This window comes from Caenorhabditis remanei, chromosome IV, assembly GCF_010183535.1.
Source record: "Caenorhabditis remanei strain PX506 chromosome IV, whole genome shotgun sequence".
Taxonomy (NCBI): Eukaryota; Metazoa; Nematoda; class Chromadorea; order Rhabditida; family Rhabditidae; genus Caenorhabditis; species Caenorhabditis remanei.
Window position 1 is genome coordinate 8891280 of NC_071331.1, and position 11581 is coordinate 8902860.

The 11581-nt window shown below is 36.7% G+C and overlaps 3 protein-coding genes across 3 annotated transcripts; 2 read left to right on the forward strand and 1 right to left on the reverse strand.

Annotated features, from left to right (window-relative positions):
* Window positions 1–335: 335 nt before the first annotated feature.
* On the forward strand, window positions 336–5451 carry GCK72_012989 (uncharacterized protein; the record flags this gene model as incomplete). Its single annotated transcript, XM_053729556.1, has 8 exons — window positions 336–409; window positions 495–584; window positions 637–833; window positions 3205–3317; window positions 3419–3509; window positions 3629–3824; window positions 4882–4966; window positions 5017–5451. 8 exons carry the CDS (start codon window positions 336–338, stop codon window positions 5449–5451), a joined length of 1281 nt encoding a protein of 426 aa, XP_053584328.1.
* A 1585-nt stretch (window positions 5452–7036) lies between these two features.
* On the reverse strand, window positions 7037–8085 carry GCK72_012990 (uncharacterized protein; the record flags this gene model as incomplete). Its single annotated transcript, XM_053729557.1, has 4 exons — window positions 7037–7081; window positions 7183–7335; window positions 7433–7828; window positions 7879–8085. The coding sequence occupies 4 exons, from the start codon at window positions 8083–8085 to the stop codon at window positions 7037–7039; spliced, it is 801 nt and encodes a 266-aa protein (XP_053584329.1).
* A 1700-nt stretch (window positions 8086–9785) lies between these two features.
* Window positions 9786–11581, forward strand: GCK72_012991 (uncharacterized protein; the record flags this gene model as incomplete). The annotated part of the gene is made up of 2 exons (XM_053729558.1): window positions 9786–9797; window positions 11093–11581. The coding sequence occupies 2 exons, from the start codon at window positions 9786–9788 to the stop codon at window positions 11579–11581; spliced, it is 501 nt and encodes a 166-aa protein (XP_053584330.1).

Here is an 11581-nt window from a genome sequence, read left to right on the forward strand (position 1 = left end):
TACTTTTAAATTTGAAAAAAAAAACAACATGACCGAAGTCGAATTTCTCGGCCATTTCACAGACCGCCGCTCGTCCTCAGAAAGTACTGGACTGAATTTAACAATTCTCTCAATTACTGCACTCTTGGGAACGCATACATCACGATATGAAAACATCAGAACAGACCTTACTCAATTACTTCTGATACTCAATTACTCGAAGATTCTCGATGTTTTTTGTCAGTTTGCTAGTTTTTTTCTGTTTCGATGACGTTTCATGAGCTTACAAGATTTCGTAGCGCACTGTCATCAAGAAAATTTCTAACTTCATCAAACTACTTTTTAGTTCCCAAAAAATGCGGAAACGAAGTCTGAAATGCAACCACACAAATGTCTGCCATAATGACGAGAGGTATCGACTCGTCAGCAAGTGAGTAGTACATTTTTTCTCTGTATCAATAAAAATTCAAGATGTTGGAATTTTTGAATATTTGATAAACATTAATCATTTTTAGACACAAACTTCACAAAACCCTCTGGCAAGATGACTACGTCATCAACCACTACAGGCCTCCAGCGATGACAAGAAAGATGTGTGCAAAGAGGTGAGAAGGGAAATTATCTGTTTCTACTGGTTCACAAACTTTGAATATCTAGTCTTCTTCGATTCCACCTGCCTCATTTCAGCGCATTCCACATAAACAACGAGACTATCAATATCTGGAGTCATTTACTCGGATTCATCTACTTCACATATCAACAATACTACACAAACTACATAGTTCTCCTATCAGTCGGATCTCATAAAGCTGATCATTTCGTGTTCACTCTATCAATATTTGGAATGCAAATGTGTATGCTTCTATCAGCAAGTTATCATACATTCGGGTGTACAAGCATTGAGATGAGACAGAAATGGCTGAAAATGGATATACCGTAAAAACTGTAATAGAAGCGCCCCTTTATTAGAGGCGCCCCTCTAATAGAGGCGCACGCAGAAATGCTCTTTGAATAATAGTGGCGCACCCTCTAATAGAGAAGCCCCCTTAATATACATTAAACCAGTCGGTTCACGTCGCCTAACGGCGACTGAACCTCCTTCTCAACACCACCCTTCTAGGTGTTACAGCGCCTGCGGCGCTTCTTACATGGTTCAAACAATCGGGGTATCAGGATTCTCTTTTTCTTCTGGTCCTATAACTTTTCTTCAGTTGTTAGTAGTCTTTATTAGCTGAGCAACCCGTACTTGGTAACTCTATTTTCCCCTTAACGAAAGGCAGGTGATCCTCTAAATATTAAGTTTTTCACTTTTGACTGATCGGCGGCGATGCCGCCTCCCTCCTCTGAAGGCAAACTAAGGCCATATTTAGACAAATCCTTATTCTAGAATTCACCATCAATTCTTGAAAAGTGTTAGTTCATTCTCTATATTCCTAGTCGCTTATTTATTGGTTGAGACATTCGGGTCCTAGAATTAATTGTACTAAATACAGTAAATGTGTTCTTTGCCTGTCTGAGAAACCCTTCACCAAAAGAGAATTTCCTATTCACATCTTCAAAAGTTACGTTTAAAGTATTCTTTTGAAGTTTTTGACTTATCGGCGGCGGTGCCGCCTCCCTCCCCCCAAATTCTTTCAAGATTTTTTCACATACACGGAAATCTTCTTTTTAGTTTGGTTTAATCCAAAAAGTTCTGCTTTCAAAATTTATCACTGTTCGGCGGCGATGCCGCCTCTCTTCTCTGGAATACTTCGAAACAAAAACTATTTTACATATTTCTAAGTTTAAAAGTTAAAGAAGCTTCTTATTCAGTCTATTTTGATTTCAATCCTTCTCATTCGTACATGACAGTACTTCACAAAAAAATTCTTAAAGTTATTTTAAAATAACACTTTTTGAGTTTTTATTCGATCGGTGGCAATGCTGCATGACTTCCCCATGAAGCTTCGGACAGAAGGCTTATTGTTAACTACTATCAAGTTTCTGGCTCGGTGTTTGTAGGATTGTAATTTTTTAAACACCGTCAAAGTTGGAACTCAATCATCCATTATGACCGAGTTTGAGCGGTGTGTACAGTGTCAACAGAAAGATAGCTACTCCACCCTTTTGTTCTACAAAATCTCGGCTATAACAAAATATTTACAACTTTCATATACTGGCTATGTTCTTATAAAAACAAAAATCCAAAAACATTTCCAACCTGGCGGTAACGAACTCACCACCCCACGCGTGAGAGTCATCTGCGTAGACCGCTACACCAAACACGCGCGGCCGAGGCGCTTTCGAGAATGCAGTCAAGAAACAACCGAGCCAACAGTATGACATGGATTTTTTTAAAAACTTTCTACCACCCTGTCGGGACACACTTTTCTTAACGCTTTTTACTGTTGAAATCGGTATCGTCTCCAGATGACGTCAAATTTGATATTTTAGAAAAAAGAAAAGTTCGGGCATCATCTAAGCGCAATTTCCTATCTATCTATCCAGGTTTCATTAAAATCGGTCCAGTACGGAGGGAGTTATGATTGGCGACAAATAAACGGACAGACGGATCTGTTGAATATTATTAGTAAAGATAATTTTTCGAAGTTCGTGAAGAAAAAACAAAATAAAACCTTTTTTTCGTTCGAAGCACTGCAAATTATCGTGTATTCGTGTAATTTTGTCAGTGAAAATCTTGGTTTGGTTGAAAATTAATGACTTGAGGGCTCGAAAAATAGCCAAACGGAGAGGTTGAATAATAGATGCTTCTATTAGAGGCGCCCCTGTAATAGAGGCGCACTTTCGAAAGGGGGTTGAAAAGTAGAGGCGCATGCGCCTATATTACAGTTTTTACGGTATTCGGAATATCGGCGGGTCTACTTGGAATTTATTTGAATGGAATTTACACCGCGTTTTTCTGTTTCCAGGTGAGCATATTTGTAAGGACGGGGAGGAGAACGATCGTTTTGTTCTCTGATGATTATGAAAAAATTCTTTCAGGACCACCTAAAATCTTACATTTACATTCTACTTGGCATATTCGGCATCACCGCTTATGTGCCAACTCGGCAAGATTTCTTTGAGAGGAAGATTGTTGGTAAGTTCATTGTAACTATACTAGTTTCGAGTGAACTTGCTTTGAGAAGTCCATCAAGAGATACACTTGGACTAGTTTGACTTAACAGTTCCTTCCTTACTAGTTCTCTGAAACAGTAAAAAATACAAAAATTAATTATTTTCCAGGCTCCCGAGTCGGTCTCCTTCACATAATTTATTGTATCATCATCACTTTCGGAATCTGTCCGACAGTTCATTGGGTGTTCCTTCATGGTGGATTTGATAGTGATCATGTTGTTGTGAGTTTATGTTTCAACATTTACACTTTATGGGAGCATCATTTTTTCAAATACATTTTTCCCACTTCTCAAATCTTGAATTTTCCATAAATCATTTTCAGAAATGGTTCCCTAATGTGATTGTACTCTACTCATTGATAGCTGCCGCCTTCATGTTCTATGTCACAATGGTGCCGGAGAGACTTTGGCCAGGTATGGAATTCGAATTTTCAAAAAATCGGATTTCCTCTGTTTCACTTTCGCTAGAATCAAAATCTACTTATACTTTCAATAGTAATTCCGTATACTCGGCTTGGACTTTGATTTTCCAGGAAAATTCGACGTGGTCGGATGTTCGCATCAATGGTGGCACATCTTTATTCTCGGAGCAATGATCTATTGGCAACAGTCTGGAAATCAACTACTCACAGAATACCGATCGTTCTCTGATAGTTGCCATCGATTCATCCCTCAACAAAACTTCTCTGAAATCTCGCATTCTATCTCTAATTATAGTCATCCCTCAATGTAAATCTGACTTTTTGAAAATCGGTTCCTTATTGCTCATTTCTTTATTTTTCCTGTTTCTTTTGAATTATTTATTGATCTCACTTTTGGATTTAATGTTAATTCTCTTTTATTTTTATTAGTAAGTAAGGTTTGCTTTACGAGGTTACCCGGTGGGTATTTATTGTAGATTTTAGTGCCTTTTTTGATTCAATGAAATTAGTTTAAAAACACTTTGTCTAGTTATTGCAGTGAAAAACCCAGTTTCTGTCTGACTTCAACTAAGTCTTGAAATTGAATTTTTCTTGTTTCATGCTGGCGGGCGCGCTGCCCGTGTTTGATACACAATACAGAAGAAGAGTCGGAGGGAGAGCTGCGCGTGTTTGGTACAAGACAGTGTACAAGACAGTACCAGTATTACCATCTTTCGGTTCGTTAGCTCATCAATGTGTATGTTAAATTGAGGAGCAAAATTGATATTTGAAATTTTGAGAATTTTTTTCTGTTTCTGTTATGTGCCAAAACTTTTTCAAATTTCAAATAAATCAATGGTAATGGAAAGATAATGGCTTCATAACTTGCTAACAAGGTGCAGAGACAAAAATAACACGGACTAAAGTTATAGACGAGTGTGGGAAGGTGAAACTGAAATTTGTTGAAAAACTAGGGACACTGTTTCAAGCTGAGGTTATATTTTTCAAAAATTAAAATTTCACAAGCTAGGAATATTTGAGATGACATTATTTCCATTTTTAATTACTATTGGAAACAGTCAGAAATTCTGAATTTCTCAGCATTGTTTTACTTTGTTGTTTTGTTTTAATTCTCATCGACACCAATCTCAGTTTTCCAACGACATGATACAAGAGACCGCCCTTTGATGTCACTTTCCCATCGCCGCTATGGTCTTCAGAGCGTGGGAAAATCAGGTGGGTGTCACTGTTATGGGGGCTCCCCACTGCACTGCCTTTTCTAACAGAAAATGTGCACTCTTGGATACGGTTAGCAACTCTCCCACTTGAAAAGAAGACTTGCTCAAAATGTGTTCCCTACTTCTCGTTTTTATTCTGTTTCTTAGATTCTTCTCAATTGCAAATGCTCGTAGAATTCATGTTATAGTCAAGAAAACTAATGGGTGGCACGATTCTGCCACAATTCAATCCGTAAGTTTTTAGTAACGTTTGCTTTGTAATTCATCAAAAAGGAATTCCAGGTCGACTACGAAAAACTGGGACGGAAAAGTTGGGACGAACTGACTGAAGTGGAGAAATATCTATTGGAAACTGAACATGCTTTACGTGGTTTTAATTCAGATTCAGTTTCAAAAGAATATGATTATCAGGAAAGAAAGTATGACGAGATCAACAATGATTCGGATGAAAAAGAAAATGATGAAGCTACAGATTCCGATGAAGACAGCTCCGAAGATTCAGATGAAGACAAGTCAACAGAAACCGATGAGAGCCTTCCAGAAGAAGAAGATACACTCCAAGAACCTTCAGAAACTAGCCATCACTACAATGACAGAAGAAGAATAGGTGGGAGAGCTGCCCGTGTTTGGAACGCGAGACAGTACCAGTATTACCATCTTTCTGTTCATTATCTCATCAATGTGTATGTCAAGTTGAGAAGCAAAATTGATATCTGACTTTTCAACAATTTTCTTCTGATTCAATTGTGTGTCCAAATATTTTCAAATTTTGAATAAACCAATTACAATCTTATTTTCACAAAATTCGTGTATCAGCTGCCCAGTAACTGCCCATCTGTTGCCTGCGGAAAATTATGGAAGAAGTTATATTTTTCATTAATTCATACTTGTTGTTTTGTCTGTAACGTGAGTCAGTTCTGTTATTTCACTTTGACTTCCACTCGAAAGTCTTGAGATAGCACCGCTACTTTACTGTTTCAAACTCCACATAACAGTCATTCACAACAGAAATCAACGATTTGTTAGGTGCATTCTGTTCTCTTTTAGTTCATATGTCGCTCTCAAGTTATAGCCGAGAGTGGGAAAGTGGAACTTAATTTTGTTGAAAAAAGGACACTGTTTGAAGCTGGGATTATGTTTTTTATCTTGTTTTGTTTGAATTTAGCACATCAGTTCTCTTATTTAACATTGAGTTTCAGTTGAAAGCCTTGAGATTGCAACGCTACTTTATTGTTTCAAACTCACCATAACAGTCACAACAGAACTAATCAATCTGTCACCGCTTTGGGTTTTCTTAATCCCTATTAATAATAAAATTTTACATGAAAATCCCATTTTTCAAAGCAAATCGAGTTAACCAAAACATAAGAATGTCTATTTTTCTAACTGAAATAGTGATTCTTTCACAAAATGAAGTGAATTTTGAAAATCCAACATTGAAAAAATCAGTTTCAGCCATACTTGTCAAGGCCCGGCCCGGCCCGAAGGCCCGGCTTCAAAAAATGACCCTTTTTTTCCCAATTTTTTTTCGAAATTTTTTCAATTTTTCATCGGAAATGTGACCATTTTTGACAATTTTTCAGAATTTCTTCTAATTCTGACTGATAGTCGGAAAATTTGACTTTTTTGCGAAAAAAATCAAAAAAATTTGAAAAATTTGAAAAAATTTGAAAATTTGACTTTCGCGCCAATTTGCCCGGGCCTTCGGGCAGGGCCTTAAGCCCGGCCCTGATTTCGCCGACAAGGCCCGGCCCGGCCCGGGCCGGGCCTTGACAAGTATGGTTTCAGCATTTTCGCAAAATGCGCCAACTCTAAGAACTCGATTCAGAGCCCGGAGAACAAGCAAAAGGGAAAATACTATTTAAGGCAAAACCAAAATTGCAAAACAGAGTCGGAAGTATGTTTGTTTCACGAAACAGTACCAATATTATGCACATTCTGTTCTTCACCTCATCTTCTTCGACAAATCGAGAATTTAAGTTCACATCTGATATTTCCATCAAATTATCCTGTTTCGGCAGTGTGCCGTCACTGATAATAATTTTTGTGTATATTGTTTTTCTTTCCAAAAAAATCAGAACATTTATCATTAATTTAATGACAACATAATAGAAATCTTTAATGGAATCTCATATATTTAATTTTCGTTTATCCAATAATAATTCGTCAAATTTCCAATCAGTACCCGGTGGGTGCCACCGAAGTGAATTGTTTCTTTTAAGTGCTTGTTTTTTCGTCTTGTTTCTTTTTTCGTTGAACACGTATTGATCATAGTTAATGGAGAATCAAAGGAGCAATGGAGTTAGAGACGGTTTAGATGATTTCCGGCCATTGGGAATGGGGGAACCTGGAAAATAAAAGGGGATTAGGAGAATTATATTTCAGTGAGCGGATAATACAAGTGCTGGGTTATTATGTTTATTAATTGACGATAAAATTCCAACTCACATTAGCAAGGGTTTCCAGTAGCCTGACCGATTTACTGGCCACATCCTTATTCGAATGATTAGTGAGATGTCTTGCTTGTAGTTCCAATTCTTCTCTTCCTTTCGGTCCGTATATAGAGAAGAATAAAGTGTGAGATGGGTTGTGGAATGGGTCCTGAAATACAATTTGAAAAAAAATGTCTGTTTTCCCTATTGAATATTTCAACTATATTTTTCTTGCACTAATAAGAAGAAGGAGTCAGAAATCTTACCAAATTATGTTCCGCTATCCGATCATAAGTCAAGTTCAATGCATCCACTGCCGATGTCGTACACAGAATCCATGTCACTGCCCTAATCAGAACTTCTTCTCTGTCAGTATCCAGAATCCTTAGAAGACCAGAAACTGATTTGTTTCCAAGAAGATACGGAACCATATCCGGACAGCATGAGAGATTTACGAGTAGTCGAAGGGCATTCAGGTTCACTTCTCCACGGATCCTTAGCCGGTTCAAGCAATGAGGAATCACGGGGACAAATTTTGGGATTTGTTCTTTTCGAATATTTATGGACAGATTGGTGAGGGCTTGCATGGCTACCACGACTTCCATCTCATCTTCCGATGTCAGACGGGACACGATATGGTTTAAGGCAAGTTTCATGACGTCCTGGAAACGGAAAAAGTGTCAGTCATTGCTAATATAAAGGAAAGGACTACCATATTATCCGACGACACTGCCATATTAGCAATGCACTGTAACAGTATTACTCTGGTAGACCTCGGCCAATGTTTTGAATCCGGTAGCATATCTACCACTCGATTTGTCAGTCGGAATTCTCTCATGAGTAATTGATTTGATGGATAAGCAGTTGCATTTGATAGAACAGTGAGGAGAGGGAGGAGGAGTTCCGCGGTAGGGTCCATACATTGTAGGGCGGAGAGAATCTGGAAAACTCGTTTGAGTACGGAAAGAGCAAAATAAAAATGTTTCATAGACTCATAATTGTGTGTTGAAAAAGAAAGTGTTACTACATCCAGTCTATATTTAGTAACTTATCCATTGAAACCCGTTTCAAAATCTTTATAACACAACATGAAGATTACCCGACACTAGTTCTCCAGAAAAATTGGATTTTACCTGCTTCGCATCAAAATCCGTCAGTAGCTTCTGATGATGGTACAGCCTGTCGATAAGTGCTCGTAGCCTAGGTGACCCCACAAGTTCGGCGGCCGGGTTTACAGTAATCCTCCATTCCGGATTGCTTTCATCTGGGTCTTTTTAAGGGAGCGCCTGAAATTTTATTGTTAGAAATTGATATAGATACAGTTTCACAGCCTCCATATTATCGTTTACAAAGCACGTCCAATGTTTAATTCCGTTTATTCACAGTTTCTAGAGTCCCATTTTTATTCTGTAACCTCAATTTTTGTTGCTCCTATTTCTGAATCTTCCAGAACCCCATTCTACTGGTCTGGTATTTTTCAATTTTCCCAAGGGGGAATGATGAAAGAAGAAGAGAAAGGAAATGAATAAAATGAAAGAGAAAATTGGTTGGTGGTCTCGCTCCGTTAAGTTTGTTGGTAAATTGGAGATAGTTTTGGGAGGGGATTGGAAGCACCTGAGCCGACTGAGTGTACTAGAAATAGTAGGATACGTGATGGCTGAATGAAGAAGAGCAGCTCATAAACATGAAGTTCACTAACTTAAATTTTAGAGAATAGAAAAAGTCAAGTAAATATCTTCTCAATGAAACTGTAAAAAGGTCAAATGCAATTTTTTTTTCAATTTTTCTCAAAACCAGGGTTCAATTCTTTTTATCTCGTTAATTTTGTCATCACTATGCTTTCCAGAATGCTCAAAAATGAATAAAAGTTTGTCCACTATGAAAGAAAATCAATGTTTCAAAGACAGCAGAAAGTTGAACTAGAATTTAATTAAAACAGTGTATATACCATTTTTTACTGTAATATTTCTGCAACCAAAAAAAGATCCTACTTGAAATTGTCCAAGCCTCGGACTAATAAGAAAACGTCATGAAACACAAAAACAAATGGTTGTTATAGGTTTATTGTCACAGATAAAACAATCGGTTTCGGTCATGAGCTTCAATCAGCTTTTTTTTAAAAATTTCAATATGATCTAATAGATAGTGAGATCTAGGTTGGGAAACATGTAAAAATGAAATAACTGTTTTGGGGTATGAGTATTCTAACTTTCAATTCAAAATTCAGTAGTTTTGGGTTATATTTTTAAACTTTTACAATGAAACCGGAAAATCCAAATGGTTTCGCATGATCAAAATAACTTGAAACATATCACCACTGTTTCAGATAGGTGATTTCATTTTTGAGAGAAGTTGTTACTAATGCAGCGTACATCACTCAATTTTAAAATAAATTTTGAAATCAGAACTCCCACTTCGAACAAAATAAAAGTTTTTCAAGAAGATTTCATATCTAGGAAGAACCACGGAATTATAAAAACAGAACATGGTGGGAAAAGACAGGTAACAATATTCGTGATGATGAATTTGAAAATATGAAATTATTTTTTCTGAAACATACAACTTCAGAATCGTCTTTCAAAATACTGAATAGAGGAAAAAATTAATTTGAGATTAAACATGTCTAATAAGGTAAGAAATAATATGGATAGACGAACTAATCAAAATTTATCATCAAGAAAATTAAACAACTTTTTGAAACATTCAAAGATTTATGAGTTCGAGGAAACAAGACTTTGTATCGAGTTAGCTTCAAATCCACGAATATAAACAAAACCACCGAAACTGAACATTTTTGTTACAGTAAACAAAATTTAAATTTAAAATTCTGAATTTTTCACAGGAAATGTTTCGGTTTCCTTAACCTGATGAATGAATATGAAATCCAATAAAATAATTTTTGAAAAAATGTCATAAACTCTAGGATTACACATTAGCGAATTAATTAAATGACCCCCAAATATACACTTTTCGAAACATTAACCATTTTCTCAAGGGACGAATTTCTGGGAAACGGTTCACACAAAAAGCGAAAAACTAATATCGAAAAAGAAATTCGGGTCATAGTCCTCTTTTTGTTTACAAACTTTGTGTGATAGCTATTTTTTTCTAATAATTTGCAGTTTTTGAGAGGATCACTATTCATAATATTTTTCAGTCTTTTGGAACATTGCCATGGTTTCCAATTTATTGCACTATTTCAAAGTTCCAGTATTAAAATTGAGCAAAATCTACTCATGATTTCATTGAAATTTGTCTCCGTTATAATAAAAGTTCACTTCTGACACTCGATTACTCGATGATTCTCAACATTTTCAGTTTGCGATCATTTTTCGTTTCGATGACGTTTCGATGACGTTTCTTTAACTTTTTTTCCTTTGATATTTCGCCCCGTTCCCAGAAAAAAAATGCGTAAACGATGTCTGAAATGCAACCACACAGACGTCTGCCATAATCATGAGAGGTATCGACTTGTCAGCAAGTGAGTAGTACACTGCCTGACATAAATATAGAGCCACTTGTGATCATCAACTATCTCACAAAATGATGATACTTCAGGAAGTTTTCAGAATGGCAAAAATATACATTTATTAGCTGAAAAATATTGCATGCAAAACATTTTAACTCTGCCTCTTTGTTTTTTGAAAAAATCAAAAAAATGTGAAAAATGGCTTCAATCTATCCGACATAAGAATAGAGCCACTCACAAAAAGTGTCAAAAATGAGAAAATCACAAGCTAAAACCATTGAATTCGGAATCTTCTTCGAAAGTTGAGTTGGTTAGATATATAAATCAGGTGGGTGAGACTGTTATGGGAGTGGTTTCCCATTGAACTGTATTATCTAACAGAAGGCATACTCACTCTTGAATACGGTTAGCAATAAATAACTTTTGCTTTTTTAATCCATCAAAAAATGAATTCCAGGTCGACTATGAAAAACTGGGACGGCAAAGTTGGGACGAACTGACTGAAGTGGAGAGATATCTATTGGAAACTCAACTTGTTTTACGTGGTTTGAATACAAATTCAGTTTCAGAACATTATGATTATCAGGAGGGAGAGTATGACGAGATTTCGAAGCATTCTAGTGAAAAAAACAATGATGAAGCTACAGACTCTGAAGAAGACAGCGCCGAGGACTCAGAAGAAGACGAGGAGGAGAATACTGTATTGGATGGAGCTGTTGAGGAGAGTGAAGGGATTGATGACGATATTAACGGTAAAGACAAAAATGACGGAAGCAACGAAAACCAATCGAAAGAGGAAAATGATGAAAGCGAAGATTCTGAACAAGACAGCTCCGAGGATTCAGATGAAGATCTACCCCAGAAACATTCAGAAACTAGCCATCACTACAATAACAGAAGAAGAATCGGAGGGAGAGCTGCTCGTGTTTGGAACACGAGACAGTAA